Genomic DNA, 19954 nt, shown 5'->3' on the forward strand with positions numbered 1-19954 from the left:
AGCACGGCACTAAAGGTTCCGCAGGGGAACGCAGGCGCAGAGGACAAAGAGTGGGCGGGGCTGCAGTGCATCTGTCCACCTGCCGGTAGTCCCGTGACCCTGATTGCACGGCCTCCCGCGAGTGCGCGCGCATCCTGGGCCTCTTCTGGCGGCCCGAGCGCCCGGCTAATGGGGGTTTCCGAGGGTTCTTTCTGAAAGTAGAAGGGGCGGGAGCCCAGTGTTCTCGCGTCCCCCCACCTAGCGGCGTTGCCGCCCCGGGTGACAACGTTTGGGCCCGGCCGTAGGCCGCGGTCATGGATGAAGGTGGTTCCCGCATCCGCCGGCGGGTCTCCGTCCGCAAACGGAACCGCCGCAGCCTGGGGCCCATTTGGGCCGCCGCGGCCGAGCTGGTGCCGGAGAATGTGGATGAGGAGCAGATGGTGGCGGGGAGCCGGCGGCGGAAAACCGTGGGCGAGCCACCGGTCGAGGTACAGCGCCATCTCGCCTCACCCTCGGTGACCCCTGGCCCGCTTCCCTCCGGGGGGCGGTGAGAAGCCCAGGCCTTCTCCGCTAGGGTGCCACGCGCGACGCCGGCGGAAACTCCAGAATGTTGGCACGTTCCCACGCAGTTCCAAACAGTCGGCCAGTTTTTGTTTATCTCGCCTTTGTTTCCCTTCTCTGTATACTTAGGACATGGAGATCCCGAGGCATAAAAGTTGTACATACAGCAAATAAGCAGCCTAAGTGGAACTCAAACCTAGACTCTGAACTTGCTGCTCCTGCTGTACGAATAAAACCTGTCACTTTTTGAAAACATGCTATGTGCTGGGTACCCGACGGTATTTACCATATCCAACGTTTACAAGCGCTTGCAGCAGGACCCGAGGAGTTAGAGCTATTATGTTGCGCCCTCAGAGTTTACATCTATCCCTTCCGTCTAGCGGACCACACACGTCTGCTGACTCCTTCCTAGGAGGTCCCCGGGGAGGGCCCAGTGGCTCTTTGAAGGCTGGATTTTGTAAATAGGAGTCCGGCAGGGTGGGGTCAGAAACTGTCAGTGAGCTGACACCGGGTAGATGTCCACCAGCTTTGCTATTGTTTTAAGGATGTAGCACGGACGTTAGTCAGACAAGAGTTAGAATTGCCGCGCTACCCCGTCCTAGGAATGCAGTGTAGGCAATTCACTCAACTTGTTACTTCATCTGCAAAGTGGACGTGACGTTTCCGTTTCGTGGAGTCCTTAGCGTTAAGAGAAATGTTGCAGAGCGTGTGAATTAGCCTGTGAATACATTGTACTTTTACATAGTTAGACAGCTTTAAAGTTTTCTTTGATTATGCTGCCATTTTTTAACTTCTCATAACAGTTTAAAGTGTTTTGTTTTTCTTAATCATTTCATGTGAAATTGTCCATTTTTTGTTTCTAACTAACCCTTCTGACTCCTACTACTTGCAGGTTTTTTTGTTTTCCTTTCCTCGTGATTTAAGGCGTGCTGTTCAAATACTGTGGTAGCTCCAATACCCTCTTAAAGATTTATAGTTCTACAAACTCTACTTTGTCCTATAGGGTCACTGTGATTTGGAATTGACTTATTAGCAACGGTTGTTTTATATATATGGTATTTAATAATATGCTTGCTGCCTTTTTCCGGATCTTTATAGAAGTTTCATGTGACTTGTATTTGTGAATTTAATCTTAGTGTTCGTGGACCTTGATGAATGTGTTATTTATGCCTCTTGGTGACAAAGACAGGATTGATGTTGAACCTAGTCAAACTATATTTGACAAATGACTATTTTAAAACAAGTTTCAGAGTAAGACTAAACTATTTAGACGTATACTTGAAGTTCGCTCATGTTTGACAAAAAAAACTCACTGCCATTGAGTCAATTCCAACTCATGGCAACCCTACAAGGCTGGCAGAACTGCCCCTGAGGGTTTCCAAGACTGTAACTCTTTATGGGACTAGGAAGCCTCATCTTTCTCATAGTGAACTTGTATGACCTTTTTACAAGAGTGTGAAATGCTTGCATTAGAAAAGTAACTTTTCAACATCATGAGAGTTTTATTCTTCATGGGGTAGTGGGTGGAGTGGGGATAGGTACCTTTTTAAAGAGACTTTATTGAAAATCTGTGGAGTCCATTCGGATTCATAGTGACACTGTAGGAGCCCAGGTGGCATATCAGTTACGCGTGGGGCTGCGGTCCATAAGGTGGGCCGTTCTAAACCACCAGGAGCTCCATGGGAGAAGGACTGAGCTGTGTATTCCCATAAGCCAGTGGTTTTGAACCTTCCTCATGCCGCGACCCTTGAATACAGTTCCTCATGTTGTGGTCACTCCCAACCATAAAATTATTTTCGTTGCTGCTTCATCACTGTAATTTTGCTACTGTTATGAATAGTAATATACATAGCTGATATGCAGGTTATATTTTCATTGTTAAAAATTGGGCATCAAAAAAAATTGGGCATCATTAAACATAATTAAAGCTTAGTGATTAATCACAAAACAATATGTAATTATATATTGTGAAATATTTATGTGTTTTCTGATGGTCTTAGGTGACCCCTGTGAAAAGGTCGTTTGACTCCCAAAGGGATGGAGACCCACAGGTTGAGAACCGCTGCCATGAACAGTTACAGTCTCAGAAACTCACAGAGACAGTTCTACTTTGTCTTACGGGGCTATGAGTCAGTTTTGACTCAATGGCATGGAGTAAGTATAGGGTATAGCCAAAGTATAAGATAGCCAAACGCACCATCGCTTATGGTTAGGACTGTCCCTGTGAGTTTCCGAGATTACAGGAGTAGAAAGCCTCATCTTTTCCCTGTGGAGAGGCGGATGGTTTCGAACTGTTGTCCTTGAGCTTCACTGTTCAGGGCATAACCATTATGCCACCAAAGCGCCCCCTGTAGGGTATACAAGGCTGTCATCTTTACAGAATCAGACTGCTACATTTTCCTTCCACCAAAGGCTTTGTTGGTTCAAACTGCTGGTCTTATGGTTAGCAGCAGACCGCTTAACACACATCACCACCAGTGCTCCTCAATGAGACCTTACTTGTCAGAAAAAGAAACCTCTTTTCCCTTTTATTTTTTATTGAGATGTATTTCCGTATGCACAACAGATAGGTCTTAGGTATCATTCCAAGGCAAATATTTGAATTCTTGTTGTCTAATACGGTGGCAAATGGAAAGGTTTTTACAGTTCTTAGCATTAATTCTTGTTCAAATATGCTTTTAAATGTTTCATGATACATTTTTCTTAAAATTCAGGTGTTTTCCTTCATATATTGTTCCTGAGAACCATCATTTTGATCATTACCCTTTAATATACAGTACATTTTTAAATTTTTCCAAATAGCTTGGTTGTAAGCATTTTTATAATAGGGTCATTTGAAAACTTGAGTTGAAAATATCTGCAAATGTTTTCCAATGATTTCAGAAACTACACATTGTAATTTTAAACCTGGTACAACCTAGGTTGAAGCTTTTCTCCTCAATAAAAGATCTCTTTGTATTTCTGCTTTCTTTTCAGCATAATGACAGCGAGGAGGACATGTTTGGTGGCTATGATAGCTTTGCTGAAAACTCCTTTTTAGATCAAGTTGATGACCTTGAACAAAAGCATATGCAGTTTCCAGAGCATGAGAAATGTGCTACAGACTCTGCCACTGAAGATCTTTATTCAGAAAGCATCCACAAACGTAAAGCCAACATTACTGCCGGAGACAGTGTCACCACATTGAACACTGGTGCCCACCACAATAGGCATGAGGATGCTGTTATTGAACCGGAGACTGATCTTTTATATGATGTACCTTCTTCACAGGTTCTATACTTTGAAAATTTGCAGAACCCCTCAAATGAACTGGACAATCAGTTTAGCAAAAAAAGGGATTGGAATCTACCCTCTCACCAGACAGTGAAAGACCCATTGCCCCCAAACTGCATAGAGCCACCCCAACGGAATGATGCCTCATCTTCTGAAGTCCAAACAGGTGCCGATGTGAGCAGGAGGAAAAGTCTTAAAGATCATCTAAAAAGCGCCATGACTGAAAATGCCAAGATGCAGGCACCAGTATTTTCTAAGACCAAACAGCTCAAAGAGACTCTTCTATCTGAAGAAATGAATGTTGCCAAGAAAACCCTTGAGTCATCCTCAGATGACCGCGGCCCTTTTTATTCACTCCCCAGCAAAGTGAGAGACCTGTACGGTCAGCTGAAGGGAATCGAAAACTTATATGGTAATGCTTTTTTTATTGTTGTAGCTAAAAACAAAAAAAGAAAGTTTTACATCATTATCAACCATGTTAATGTAAATCAGTGGAAGCAGATGTTTCCCTGGTCACATTTCTCATGATAAAAACCACCTCTGAGAGTAAACTGAAGCAATTTGCATTTTAACAAGCTCTCCAGGGGATTCAGATGCCCCTCAAAGTGTGGGGCACCACTGAGCTAGAAAACTGCAATTCTGCTCTGTGCCTTTTGCTTACAGTCATTGAATGCTGCACAGTGTGCTTGATGTCAATCTGAGAACTGAGGTAATACAACATTGTTTTTTCATGTTTCAAGATAAAGGTACTCCTACTTTGTCACTTTATAATTTCAAAATCTAGATAAAATGTGGATCTGGTAAAGTTATATTTTATTAAGTTATAACTAATATTAATCAGTGATACTAGTCTGAAGTAAATTGGACTTTGGAGAAATAATATGGTTTTACATAAAAAGTACATAGTCATTGGTAAATATTTGAGAGCCCTCCAACATTACACAAATTAAAATCATTTGTAACTGTCATTTACAAATAGCTGTTAATACTTGTGCAATATATTTAATGATGTGTACCTAGCAGCCATATTTAAATTTGAAAACAAAACAAGGGTAGTATATTCTAGCCTAACTTTTTTTGTGCTAATTCTTTTCTAATATTTACATAATTGGGTTCATACAATTCAACACATTTCTCATTTTTTAACTGTATATTGACAGCCTTGTACTTAGTGAGCATAGGAGTGGGTAGCCCCCTAAAACCGGAAACGGCTCCGCTGGGTGGAACTTACATAGTAGGCATTGTTCCCTCTAGGTGAGCATCAAGCATCTCGTCACCTGGGAAGGTTCTCTCTGGTCACAGTGAATTTTTTCATAAAAGCAGTTTCACTCAAACCTCAATTTTTGTCATGGCCAGTTTTAAGAGAACAGCATGCGGTGGTGAAATTTGATATCATAACTGGGAAAAATGCCACAGAAACTGTTGTGATTTTGAACACAGCTTACAAGGACAGCGCGATGGGAAAAACTCAAGTGTACAAGTGATTTTCTCATTTCCAAAAAGGTGACATGTTGATTGATGACAAACCTTCTGGATGCTCGTCAACTTCCCAAATGGACGAAAATGTCGACTCAGTGCATTTGGAGTTCGTTCTTCCAGGGCAGACTGTTGTTCATCCAGCTTTCTCTTTACGGGTTCCGAACAGATACCATAAGTAGCAGTGTACAACAAAGAAGGTCTGACTGGTGGCAGACAGGCACTGGGTTTGCCGCCATGACAATGCATCTGCTCATGCAGCCGTCTCTGTGCCAGCTGTTGGCAGAAAACAGCATGCCTCTCTTGCCCCGTGCACTTTACTCACCTGAACTCTCCATGAAACATTTTTGTTTCCACGAATGAAGAGGGACATGAAATGACAGCAATTTGAAGAGGTGAAGGAAAAAACCGAGGGAGGTGCTGTCAGCCATCCAAACAGATGAGTTTGAACAATGTCTCCAAGAATGGAATCGCAGATTTGACAAGTACTTTGTAGATGATAAGGTTGTGTTGTAAAAAGTTTTAAATACAAAGCTTTGGAAAAAATTCCAGTTTTGGAGGATACTGCCTCGTATATAGATAGAGCTCCTCATTTTTAACAGCAAATAATTATGATTTATAATCCATATAACCTTGTCTGGTTGTGCAGTATATTCATCCTTTTCCCCTTTGGTGACACTTTGTTATGTTAAATATGCTAAACATCTTACACATAATCTTTCCACTCACTGCCAGTGAGTCAATGCCAAAACATAGTGACCTGTAAGACAGGGCATAACTGCTCCTGTGGGTTTCTGAGGCATTACCTCTACAAGGAGTGGAAAGTCCTGTCTTTCTCCCATGGAGCGGCTGATGGTTTTGAACTGCTGACCATGAGGTTAGCAGCCCAATGCATAACCACTATGCCACTAGGGTTCCTGGCATCATCTTTAAATGTTCCTCCTTTTACTTATATAGGTACAAAGTCTTAAAAGTAATGTGAGATTAAAGGCAGTGTGCAGTTTTATTTCTGATACCAGCAGCTTACTTTCCAAAAAGATCCCAGTAGATTTTACTATCACCCACTATATGTATGAATGCCTATGTTTTTCTTTTTTTAACGTTATTTTAAAACATTTAAAAAAATCATTTTATTGGGGCTCATACAACTCTTATCACAATCCACACATACATCAATTGTGTAAAGCACACATACATTTGTTGCCCTCATCATTCTCGAAACTCGCTTTCCACATGGGTTTCTGGAATCAGCTCCTCATTTTCCTTTTTCCCCTCCTCCTCCTTCCCCGCTCCCCCTCCTTCGTGAACCCTTGATAATTTATAAATTATTATCTTACACTGCCCGGCGTCTCCCTTCACCCACTTTTCTGTTGCCCATCCCCCAGGGAGGAGGTTATATGTAGATCCTTGTCATCTGTTACCCTTTTCTACCCCTACACTCCTCCCAGTATCGCCACTCTCACTGCTGGTCCTGAGGGGTTCATCTGTCCTGTATTCCCTGTGTTTCCTGTTCTCATCTGTACCGCTGTGCATCCTCTGGTCTAACCAGGTTTGCAAGGTAGAATTGAGACCAGGATAGTTGGGGGGAGGAAGCGTAAAACATTTTTTAAATCATTTTATTGGGAGTACTTACAGATATAACAATCCATAGTTCAATCACATCAAGCAGTATTGTGCAATTGCAAATACAATTATTTTCAAACATTTTCTTTCTTCTTGAACTCCCTGATATCAGCTCCCCTTTTTATGAATGCCTATTGATCACACACTACTCAGTTCTAGATTTTACATGTCTGGAGTTTTTGGAGTAAGCTATTTGTTTTTACATTTTAGTTATCTTACCAACCCAATAAGTAACACTTGAGTATCTTTTACCGGCCATTTGCCTTTCTTCTGCTGTGAAATAGTCTGTCTTCTTTTTAGTCCATTCTCCTGCTAATGCTGGCGCTCAATTACCCTGCAGAGTGGGTGTGCTAGTTTTCACACCACGCCTCACAGCTGATCTGATGCTTTTCTTGCATCCGACTGGTTAGCTTTTGAGAACCCCAGGTTTAGTTAGCAGTTCTAGCCTTTTATGGTTTAAACAGTTTAAAATGGCATTCAAACCGATCACAGTTCCACTGCCCCATCAGAACTAGTTGAATAGATTGCCTTGGTTTGTGCAAACTCTGATGTTTACCCTCTAAGATGATGTTTGGGTCAGTGAGGGGGAGAAAGTTACATGACATCTCCAATTCCACAGGTCCCTGTGCTACCGTTTAGCTCCTGGCATCACCCACAGGTTCCCCTTGGTCACCAGGCCACTCGCTGCCTGCCTTTCAGGATCTTAGTCCAAATCTGCCCCTGGCTTAGAGGAGGGTTTCTAGCCTGTCCCACTGATGGGACCTGCACGAAACTCAGCTGCTTCTACATCTGGGATTTCTGTCGTTTACTGATGCATAATTACATTTATTCTTAGGCAGAACTACCCCAGGTGGGATTGAATTAGTCACTTTTAAAAAATTTCTTGAGATTGAGAATATAGAAGGGGAAAATAATGCTTGCTTTCTTCTTTTAACCCCATAGAATGGCAGCATACTTGCTTAACTCTGAGTTCAGTGCAAGAAAGAAAAAATTTGATCTATTCCTTGCCAACGAGTGGTGGGAAAACCCTTGTGGCTGAGATTTTAATGCTACAAGAACTGCTCTGCCATCGGAAAGATGTTGTAATGATCCTGCCATATGTGGCCATTGTCCAAGAAAAGGTGTGTGTTCTTTTTTAAGAAAGTGTTACTTTCTGTTATTTTAATATTGATTTATTATCTGATTGAGAAAAAAATACTATCTGAGAAGAGGTGCAAAGAGAAGTGATGACTAATCGCCGAGGACCTCTCCTAATACGACTTAGTACTGACATAAAAGCGTCAGAGTTGTTTCTAAACAGATGGATTCAGCTCCCTCTTAAGTATTCGATTGATACTTAGCATATTTTTAAAGCATATACTAATTGCTTTGTGAAGATAAAGAGTTCTGATGATTTTTGATGTCAAAAGATAGTGGAAATTTATTTTCACATTTATAAAATTTGAAGACCATTCATTTTGCAAAGATAAGCATTTATGTTGTGAAATTTCCCAGATTTGTAATATATGTGACCTTAAACCTTGTTACCTAAAAGCGCTTGTGGAGCCAATTCTGACTCATGGTGACCTTATAGGCAGACTAAAGCGGTCCTAGACGGTCTCCAAGGCTGTACATCCTTACAGAAGCAGACTGCTGCATCTGGCTCCCCAAACCTGGTATCTTAAAATTCCTGTAATTAGAGTTCTTATATATCTGTTTTGTTGTTTTTGTTTGTTTGAACTGATACAGATTTCAGGCTTGTCAGTTTTTGGCACGGAGCTGGGTTTCTTTGTTGAAGAATATGCTGGAAGCAAAGGGAAATTTCCTCCTATCAAAAGAAGGGAAAAGCAATCACTGTATGTCGCCACTATTGAAAAAGGGCATAGCCTGGTGAACTCCTTGATCGAAATGGAAAGAATCAGCACTCTGGGTCTGGTGGTTGTCGATGAGGTTTGTGACTACTTTTCTAAATGACCGATTTGTTTTATACTAACGTATTTACTGATTATCACAGGAATCTGTTTAATAACTTTCTGGAGAATCATAAATAGTTTATTTTGGTATAGACAGTACAAGTGAAGACAGTTCATGCTTTGTAACCTTAAATTAGTTTTGTGTCAGTTGTTACTTGTATGACACAAATGGTTATATATGTGTAGTTTCATAAAAGAATATGTATAGTTTCATTAAAAATTCATAATTTATGAATTACAGTGTGTTAGAATGTTGCCCCTAAACTTCATTAACTTAAAATAGCAGTGAAATGCCAGATGTACAGGAAGGTTGCTATGTCCAAAATGTTTAACAAGATGTAAAGCAAGGATTACATATTCATTTCATACAAAGCCTTATGCAGATTTATTCCTCTTTAATCTCAAAGTTGCACATGATTGGTGAAGGAAGCCGAGGGGCTGTACTGGAAATGACTCTAGCAAAAATCCTCTATACCAGCAGTAAGTACTTTTGGAAATGTGGTAACTAATTGATTTATAACCAAGAGATGTAAAGGGATGTAAAAAGAGATGTAATTCTGCTAACTAGGTTATATAATCTTGCATAGGTTGCCAAACTTATTTGGTGTACTTCCTCCTTTTCAGAAAAAAAATTACCCATTGCCCCACCCTCCACCCCTGACAATAAGAAATGTTTGTACTGTAGCCTGTGATCCAGAGTAAAATGTGAAGTGTCTGCTTTTACAGCCCTCCCCATCCCATTGGATCGGTGTGGGGGAAAGAGGGGAGGCAATGTGTGCTCATATCACACAGTTTTGGAAACACTGGTCTTCTTGTTTTTGCAGTACCTCTTTCTAAGCATGTTCATTCCGTACATTTGTGTTAGTGTACATTCCTTTTAGTCCGTATCTTTGTTTCTTCTTCATGTAGTGTCTGCTTAATTCACTGCTATACATATAATTTCAAATACGTCTTGAGGGCTGTGGCTCCCAGTGTACAGTCCCAGCATACACTCTTTTCTGCCAACTGTGTACTCTTACTTGACTGCCCTGTCAACAGCTCAGACTCATTCCCAACCCTAATAATTTCCTTTTAGCTCCTCCATATGAATTCTCTGCCATCATTCTTCATCCAGTCACCTAACCCACCATTTTACGTCTTCAGTCATGTATATTCTAGTCTCACACACGTATGAGATCCTGTCTGTCTGGCCTCATGTGTATATTAAGCCTTTCCTTCCCTTTCTTCTCTGCCACTAAATCTTTTAGTCCATGTCTTCATCCTGCCAGACCTAGATGACTGCAGATGTCACCACCCTCTTCTCTCTGCCCAGTCTTGAGGGTGTAGCTTCCCTTCTCTGGTACATTTAGAATGGGCTTTCCCAAATGTAAGTTCAAATACTTTACAGTTTAAAACTTTTTAATAACTTCTTTCTTTTCTGAATAAATTCCAATATTTGTAACATAACTTTCCATGATTTGGCACGAAACTCACCTCTCCACTTTATAGTCCATCCTTAAAGGGGAAAGGAAAAGACATGCTCCTCACTCAGTGACCTTGAAAGATAATTTCAAGGAAAAAGATGGTGCCATGGTGAAGAAGCATCTGCTAAAGCAGTTTCTTTGGTTTTTGATCCATCAGCCAAGTCCATGATAGCAGCTGTTTTTGTAGGGTGCGGCCTGGGCAGTCAGGAAGCTGTACCAGCTTGCTTCCACTCCACTTTAAAAAGTTAGCAAACACCACAGTTTCTACTTCTGAGCAGAGTTACAGCCCTGGAAACCCACGAGGGTTCTAGTCTGTCCTGTAGGGTAGCTGTGAGTCAGCATGGACTCCCATGGCAGGGAGTTTGGTTTCTTCCTACCGATGATCCAGTCTACAACAACCATAGTACTATGCATTACGCTTTGCTTAGAAGTCTGAATACTCTCTTGCCTAGTTTCAAAATATGAAATTCTAAATGCTAACAAACATTTAACCTCTCAAACCTCCAAACTCACTGCCATCAACGATGATGACGGGTGGTGCCCTGCTGTGGGTTGCCGAGACTGTAACTGGTTCTGGAAATGAAAAGCCTAGTCTCTCTCCCGCAGAGCTGCTGGCGGTTTTGAACTGCCAGCCACGTGGAGCCTTAGCCCAACGCAGAACCACCGCCAGGACCCCTGAGGTTTACCCTACTCAGGCAGCATGTTTGTCTTCCAGTTACCTAGAAAGAATTCACAAAAACACAAAAACGTTGTCAGTATCCGTATTCTGTGATGACATGCTAAGCGTACAGAACACAAACTAGCCTCAGCACTTTGTTCTTCTTTTCTTTTCCAGAAACAACTCAAATCATCGGCATGAGTGCAACATTGAGCAATGTCGAAGACTTACAAGAGTTCCTGGAAGCTGAGTATTATACCAGTCACTTTAGACCAGTATGTACCTATGTTTGTACTTTTAGCGATTGGTTAAACATTTGTCTTAGAATGTATATGGCTACCAGGTAAAAACTTTATGTAGTAGTGAGCGAGTGCAATTCTTTACCCCATCCATGAATAAGAAGACTTAGTGTAGAGAGGCTAGAAACTCCAGGGGCCACGGATTTGCCTCGGGCCACTGATAAATCTACAGCACTGGAACAGTGCTTCCCATTGTATTCATTGACTATTTATGGAATGAATTTTTTCAAACCCATTATATTTTTCTACTTTTTATTCTCTCCGGTGAAGTTTTTTTTTTTCATTGAGCCAAACTTGAGCAAGACAAGTTTTGCGTTACTAGCACATAAACAAAGTTATCTTCAAATATTTATGTTTGACAGCCATTTGCACTAAGTTCAGACTTCACCAGGTATTCATTTAAACTCCTCGATAAACTGTATTTCCAAAATCCTGGAAGGAAATAGACAAATTCAATATGTAGTTTTTTGAAAACCCTTTATGATGTACATATGCTGTCTGTAGTGCTAGTGGGTATGTTCTTTGCCTGAATGGTTTGTCAGAAACTGACTTTTGAGAATCACCAAATTTAATGTGAAATTTAATTTATTTTTTATATTTGTACCAAAGATGAACATTTTCAAGAGGTCGCTTCTGATTTTAATTTTTAAACCAATATTCTTTTTTTGATACAGTGACCTGTGCTTAAAAACTTTTTAAAAATTCTAATACATGAAAAATGTCATCATGTTTAGAATTCAAACCAATAATCTTGAGGGATATTACAAATAACACCTTAATCAAAGACAAAAAGTTTGAACATTATGATGTATATGCTACTGCTTGTGACAAATATGTGTCATAAGTATGTTTAAGGATATTCCTTGTTTTTACTTACAGAGAATGCCTAAGAGAGGGGAAATGGAGAAGGAGATTAAGCTAATGCATGCTTTACATAGCTTGGAAAAATAGAAACCTTTTTATAGCTATCTTTCATTTTTGCAAAATATTTTAGAAAATGAAAAACTATCTAATTCATATTTGATATTAATTGCAAATATCTTTTAAATTTAAGGTTGAATTAAAAGAATACCTGAAAATAAATGATGAGCTATATGAGGTTGACAGCAAAGCTGAGAATGGCATTACTTTTTCACGTCTCCTTACTTACAAGGTAATGTTGATAACCCGTACAGTCCAAGTGTCTTGGCGCCCAGTATTTGTCACAGTTGAACAATCAACATTAGATCATACTACATCCCCTTCTGTGATTTTATCTCTTTGTAGAATTGTGTGTGTTTTTGCAATAATAAGGAAATACCTTGCAAAATTCAGTGTGCAACAGGAAATGAGGTTGTAATGTCCAGGTTCATTCCCTGGTTGTGCAGTGTCAGAAGGTACATACATCCTATTAGGGGACACTTGTGGTTATTTAAGAATAAAATAAAAATACTAATTTTCTGTCCATAACAGAAGCCCTGGTGGTATAGTGGGCTAAGCATTGGAGTGATAATAGCATGATTGGCGGTTCAAGCCCACTAACTGCTCCACAAGGGAAACACGAGGCTATTTGCTCCCATTAAGGTTTATAGTCTTAGCAACCTGTTTGGCGGTTCCACTCTGCCCTATCAGGCATGGAGTCAGCATGGACTAGATGGCAATGGACTTGTTTACTCAAAGACTATTGGGGTGTATTATTAAGTTATCTATATTTAACTACCTAATAAGCAGGACAGCTAGGAATTTATTTTGCCTTGGTTTCCCATGATCGAGAAATTATGGGAAAGGGAGTCACAGAAGAACAAATGTTGTATGAGACTATTGTTATAAAAAGTTAAAGTTCATAGAAGAAAAATACAGTCTTTGATGGTGAACTGGGGGTGGGAGCAGATGGGGAAGGAAAGCACTAGCGTGGTAGTAGGCACGTGCTCACTTTGGTGAAGGGAAGACACACACGTGAGGGATGCCAGCATAACATAATTGAGGCCCAGGAAGATGCCGGAAGGTGTGTGGGAATAAAAGGGAACAATGGTGGACACTGTTATGTACATTACCCTGCAGTGATGGTAACAGCAGACAGTAGCGTACAAGTGGATGTATCGGTGGCTGTGTAGCCAAGCCAGGGTAGTAAGTTGCACGGGAGTCACACACATGCTTCAAAACGTTGGTGGAAAACTTTTAATTCCATTGTTCCATGAATTTTTTGAAGCTCTAACATATGCATACATGTACAACGTCATCACTGTACTAAAAAGAATCGGTTAATGTTCAACCATTTCAGAAGGTAGCATACGATCCAGAAATGATGCTATTGAGGGAAGAAGTCCAGTCTGTACCGCTTCAGCTGGCAAAAAGCAAAGACTAAGAACTGACAGAATAGTGATGTTTCAGTAAACAGATGCAGTGCTGGAAGTTTTTGCTAATTTAGGCCAAGGAATTTGTAAGACAGCTATCTGACAAACTGACTAGAACAGATTGAGATTTGTGCCTATTTCAAAGATGTATGATCACATACTTTGAACATGTTATTAATAGGGCGCATTCCCTGGAGGACACTCTGTTTGGAAAGTAAGTTTCAGGGAAAAAGAGGAAGATCTTCAGTGAGGTCGATTGTCGCAGTGGCTCCAGCAGTAGGCTCAAGCAATGCAGTGATTGTGAGGACGGTATGGAACCAGGCATTGTTTTGTTCCATTGTACACTGAGTTGGGTTGAGTCAGAAACAGCAGCATATAACATAACAGCATATCATAGAGTGCACAGTAGGGGGTGGGGAAGGCACAGTCACAAAAACCTCTTAGCCATAAACTAAACATCTCTCAAGACTGAGATACTGGGCTGAAGAGCTGGGACTGTACTCTCAGGGGCAGCTAGGTCAATTGGCATAGCATAGTCCAAAAAGACATTGTTCTGCACCCTACTTTGCTGAGGGGCGCCTAGGACCTTAAAAGCTTCTAAGTGGCGCTAAACTGTTGGTTTCTTTCTGTTCAGCACAAAGAAGAATGAAGAAAGCAAAAGACTCAAGAAGCCATTAGCCCAAAGGTCTAATAAAGCACATGCACAGAGCCTCCACTAACCAGAGACCAGCAGAGCTAGATGGTACCCAACTAGCACCACTGACCACTCGTGATAAAAGGTGCTAGGTAGAGTGGGAGAAAAATGTAGAACAAAATTCAGATTCGTCAGGAAGACCAGCCTTACTGACATGAAAAAGACTGGTGGCTCCCCTGAGATAATAGCCCGTAGGTACCCTTCTAACTTAGGCCAGAGATCCCCTTCAGCCCACAAAAGACAGGTCTGCAAAGTCAGCAATCACACCCAGAAAGAGCATGTCCTGAGAACGCCCAGTTGCACAAACCCCAAGGGCAGCTTGTGCCCCAGAGCAAAGTTAGGTGGGAAGGCAGGGTCAGGAAAACTGGGGGAACAGAAACAGGGAGCCCAAGGTGGAGACAGGGAGGCCACGGGATCATTGCAGAGGTCACTGTCAGTGCCAGCAATCAGTCTGTCTGCATTGCTGAATGGGAAACCAATTTGTCTCCTACATTTTTAATCTACAACGCAGTGCTTTTTTTAATTTAGGAAGCTCTTTCTTAAATACTTCTTATTCATTCAACAATTCTAAAAATTGATCAGTGAAACAAAGGCAATGCAAAAATTTGTGACTGTAGATCATGTATTGGTATACAAATTCCACTTTTAGGTTATTAGGGTTTTACTAGCTATATTTGTTTTTAAAAAAATAACAAACTAAGATTAAAGTAACAAATAAGAGAAACAAGGAAGTGAAAATAGTGTACATTAATAACAATCTCATCGTATGCCAATCTACAAAGTCCTCAATTTTACCAAACACACAAAATGATGCCAACTGCAGGAAGAAAGCCGAATCAGTGAATGTGTACGCATTTCAGTGCTGACGGGGCTCCACACGGCTGCTCCAGCACCCAGGGCTGCATGGGAGTAGATCCATGTTTCTTTTCCTTAGAGGTCTCTTGCAGGAAGTGAGCCGTGCCAGCTGAAGCAGGGAACTGACTAAGGCAGCTGCACCATGGTCTGACCGTGACAAAGCAATAGACCCAAGAACTCCGAAGGTGAGAAGACTCACTGAGCCATTCATCTCTCCGCTCTTCAATTAACCCATGTGTTTATCAGCCAGGTTGGCATAATAAACTTTAATGCTTCTCAGGAAGCATTAAAAAACTACAAGACTGCAACATGCCGGTGTGGAGTAGGGAACCAGTGGAGAGGTCTAAGGGGCCGGCCCCAATCCCAACTACGTAGACACCTGCCCCTCCTCCAAGAAGAATTTATTTCAGAGGATGGCACTAAATCTGCAGCTCCAGGAGAGGAACATGTCTGATTAGAGCACACGGGAGCAGAGGAAGGGGGAGAAGGAGACAGTGGAGCACATCCTGGCCCACCAGGCCTTGAGGACAATGTTCCCACTCAGAGTACCCAGTCCACAGAGAGGACCATGTGGCCCGCCCGACTATGAGACACGATGTCCCTCACTGACCCATAGCCCTACAGGGGACAACACTGGAGACACAGAGTGGAAATTGTGCCTGATCTGATCCTGCCACACCAAGGAAAAACACTAAGGGGGTGCAACAGAACAGTAAGGGAAGGGAGCGGGAAGTCCCCAGGGAATGCCGAAGGTGGACTTTGGGGCCAGGGCTTGGCGCCCCAACAGACTGGACTGGAAAACACTCCTAAAGGCCAACAAACAATCCTTGAACTAACTACGAGCTTTTCTTTCTTGTGTCTTATTTTGCTTTTTTTGTCAGTGGTTTGTTGTTGTTTTGTTGTATATTGTTGCTTGGTTTTGCTCTGTCTTGTTTTTGTGCATGTTATTATCATATCAGGTCTGTCTAAATAAGATAGGCTGGATGAACTATCTGGAGGAGAAAACAGGACCAACAGTTCCGGGGGGACATGGGAGAAGGGGAGGTGGGGGGAAAAGTAGTGGTGGTAACAAACCCAGAGCCAAGGGAACAAGTGGTCCAAATAGGTGGTGAGGAGGGTGTAGGAGGCCTGGTAGGACATGATCAGGTGTAATGTAACCAAGAAGAATTACTGAAACCCAAATGAAGACAGCATGATAGTGGGACAAAAGGAAAGTCAAAGGAAATAGAGGAAAGAGCTAGGAGGCAAAGGGCATGTATAGAGGTCTAAATAAAGGCATGTACATATGTAAATTTATATGAGGATGGGGAAATAGATCTATGTGCATATATTTATAGGTTTAGTATTAAAGGTAGCAGATGAATATTGGGCCTCCACTCTAGTACTCCCTCAATGCAAGAATACTTTGTTTTATTAAACTGGCTATGAAGCTCACCTTCCCAACATAATCACTTAAGACAAAGCGGGTGAATAAGCAAATGTGAAGAAAGCTGATGGTGCCCAGTTATCAAAAGATAAGAGCATCTGGGTCTTAAAGGCTTGAAGGAAAACCAGCAGCCATCTAGCTCAGAAGCAACAAAGCCCCCATGGAGGAAGCATACCAGCCTGCATGATCACGAGGTGCCGAAGGAATCAATTATCAGGCATCAAAGAACAAAACATCATATCATTGCTTGCTCATCTCCCAGATATGATCGTTAAAGACATGGGTGCATAAGCAAATGTGACAAAGAAAGCTGATGGTGCCCGGCTATCAAAAGATAGTGTCTGGGGTATTAAAGGCTTGAAGGTTAACAAGCGGTCATCTAGCTCAGAAACAACGAAGCCCACATGGAAGAAGCAAACCAACCTGTGCGATTACGAGGTGTGGAAGGGATCAGGTATCAGGCATCATCAGAATAAAAAATCATATCATTGTGAATGAGGGGGGGTGAGTATGGAGCAGAGACCCAAAGCCCATTTGTAGTCCACTAGAGATCCCCGTATGGAAAGGTCTCGTGGAGAAGACCGCCAGCCAGGGTGCGATACAGCGAAGATGAAACATACAACTTTCCTGTAGTTCCTAAATGCTTCCCTCCTCCCCACTATCATGATCCCAATTCTGCCTTACAAAGCTGGCTAGACCAAAGGATGCACACTGGTACAGATAGGAACTGGAAACAGGGAATCTGGGGTGATGATCCCTTCAGGACCAGTGGTGAGAGTGGCAAAACTGGGAGGGTAAAAGGAGGGTGTGTTGGAAATAGGGAGCCGAATTACAAGGATCTACATATAACCTCCTCCCTGGGGAGTAGACAACAGAAAAGTGAGTGAAGGGAGACATCAGACAGTGCAAGTATTGACAAAATAATAATTTATAAATTATCCTGGGTTCATGAGGGAAGCGGGGAAGGAGGGAAAAAATGAGCCGATGCCAGGAGCTTATGTGGAGAGCAAATGTTTTGAGAATGATGAGGGCAATGAATGTCCAAATGTGCTTTACACGATTGATGTATGTATGGATTGTGATGAGTTGTATGAGCCCTAATATAACCATTAAAAAAAACTGTTTCATCAGTTGCTATACTGCACCCTGGCTGACTCATCCTTTCCCTGTGACCCCTCTGTGAGGGGATGACCAATTATCTACAGATGGACTTTGGGGCTCCACTCCAGCTCCCCTTCTTCGCATTGGTGTGATTGTTTTGGGTCTTCTGATACCCAATCCTGTCGACACCTCATAATCACACAGGCTGATTGCTTAAGAGACTTTTTTTTTACATTTTATTAGGGGCTCATACAACTCTTATCACAATCCATACATATACATACATCAATTGTATAAAGCACATCCATACATTCTTTGCCCTAATCATTTTCAAAGTATTTGCTATCCACTTAAGCCCTTTGCATCAGGTCCTCCTTTTTACCCCCTCCCTCCCCGCTCCCCCCTCCTTCATGAGCCCTTGATAATTTATAGATTGTTATTTTGTCATATCTTGCCCTATCCGGAGTCTCCCTTCCCCCCCTTCTCTGCCGTCCGTCTCCCAGGGAGGAGGTCACATGTGGATCCTTGTAATCAGTTCCACCTTTCCAACCCACTCACCCTCTACTCTCCCAGTATTGCCCCTCACACCCCTGGTTCTGAAGGTATCATCCACCCTGGGTTCCCTGTGCCTCCAGCCCCCATATGCACCAGTGTACAGAGACTTGTTTATAACAATTTAATCATTCTAATAAAGTGTGTTATTCTAAAATTGTACCTTCATTACTTTCAATAAAGTCTAAGGGATTGAATTTTTAATAACTACAGTTTTTTCTTTGTTTTTGAATTCCTGCTGTATGCTGTGTCACAGAAATTGTTGTGATTCAGTGATATATTTTATATGTATGAAAATGCCCTTTAGTATGATCATTTCTGTGGCTTTGAACACTGTTAGCAAGAGTCACGGGTTTATCTCATGTATGCAGTCCTTTATTACTAGGATGAATTTGTGTCTCTGGGGACTCTCGTTCTGCCTTGGTGGAGATGGCATACGATGAGATTGTTATTAATGTACACTATTTTCAGTTCCTTGTTTCTCTTATTTGTTACTTTAATCTTAGTTTGTTATTTTTAAAAAACAAATATAGCTAGTAAAACCCTAATAACCTAAAAGTGAAATTTAATGATTTGCTGTTTAATAGAGATCTTGTCTTTTGTTTTAAATGATCATATTTATTTAATTAATTCAAAATCATGATTTACTTATCTTTTGGATCGCATTGGTAATTTTAAAAGTTGACAAGACTAATAATTATTTCCATGCCCCTATGTCTTGTTATTTGACAGTATTCTGATACCTTGAAGAAAATGGATCCTGATTGCTTGATAGCCTTGGTGACAGAAGTTATTCCCAATTATTCCTGCTTAGTTTTTTGCCCTACTAAGAAGAACTGTGAAAATGTAGCAGAAATGATATGCAAGTTTTTAAGCAAGTACGTTAATATTTTAAAAATACCATTCACAAGGGTCTAAACTTGATATGCATGGATTCACAGGGAGTATGTGAATAAACTTCCGGAAGTCCATGAAGCCCTCTGAAAGTATATTAAGGGTGTACTTAAATTACTTTGTGGTTTTTTTTTCTTAATTTTCATCAGATCTTCATAAGACTTGAAGAGCCACAAAAAAAGTTGACAGAGATCCCCTGATAGTTAATTAGCGAAGTCACAATGAAAGTGCTAAGAATATTTTATGTACTTGGGGCAAGATACGTGCATTCAATAGAACAGTGATCTTGAGGTTCTTGCAGGACCAACCAGGCAGGGTTTTGTTCTGTTGTGTATATGAGTCAGAACCGACTAGCTGGCATGTAACAGCATCAGTAAAAGTGATGATAAAATTTTTTAGCGTATGTATACACGGCATCTAAAATGAAAATGATAGGCCATAGGGTGGAACTGTCTGATCAAGGGTTCATGTTTCTAACAGATCTTTTTCCTAGGGACTATCTGAAACACAGGGAAAAAGAAAAATCCGAGATGATTAGCAACTTGAAGAGCATCAGTGGTGGCAACATATGCCCTGTTCTGAAGCGGACTATCCCATTTGGAATTGCTTATCACCACAGTGGCTTAACCAGTGATGAAAGGAAGCTCTTGGAGGAGGCCTACTCCACAGGCGTCCTCTGTCTTTTCACCTGCACGTCCACCCTCGCGGCAGGTGTCAACCTCCCAGCTCGGAGGTAAGATGGGGGTAATTGTAAACGTCAGTGCCTAACTTACAAAAATTTCTGTTGTGGTTTTGCTGTTACTCAGTGGTGGGTG

At 41.5% G+C, this 19954-nt stretch overlaps 1 protein-coding gene across 6 annotated transcripts in view; it reads left to right on the forward strand.

The window, feature by feature from the left end:
* The first annotated feature begins 101 nt into the window (after positions 1-101).
* The window catches only part of HELQ (helicase, POLQ like), a 68802-nt gene continuing 48949 nt past the window's right edge, over positions 102-19954 (forward strand). For 5 of the 6 annotated variants that reach the window (XR_012783468.1, XR_012783469.1, XM_075544094.1 and 2 more), the window contains exons 1-9: positions 102-467; positions 3517-4225; positions 7855-8033; positions 8641-8841; positions 9272-9344; positions 11163-11260; positions 12339-12437; positions 18978-19123; positions 19633-19872. Coding sequence is in view for 3 of the 6 variants with exons in the window: in XM_075544094.1 (XP_075400209.1) it covers positions 294-467; positions 3517-4225; positions 7855-8033; positions 8641-8841; positions 9272-9344; positions 11163-11260; positions 12339-12437; positions 18978-19123; positions 19633-19872 (1919 nt within the window). In the remaining 3 variants the exon portion in view is untranslated. Of the gene's footprint in view, positions 468-3516; positions 4226-7854; positions 8034-8640; positions 8842-9271; positions 9345-11162; positions 11261-12338; positions 12438-15245; positions 15352-18977; positions 19124-19632; positions 19873-19954 lie in introns of those variants that run through there. The other variant, XR_012783470.1, reaches the window with a different exon arrangement.

Source organism: Tenrec ecaudatus, chromosome 3 (assembly GCF_050624435.1).
Source record: "Tenrec ecaudatus isolate mTenEca1 chromosome 3, mTenEca1.hap1, whole genome shotgun sequence".
NCBI classification, from domain to species: Eukaryota; Metazoa; Chordata; class Mammalia; order Afrosoricida; family Tenrecidae; genus Tenrec; species Tenrec ecaudatus.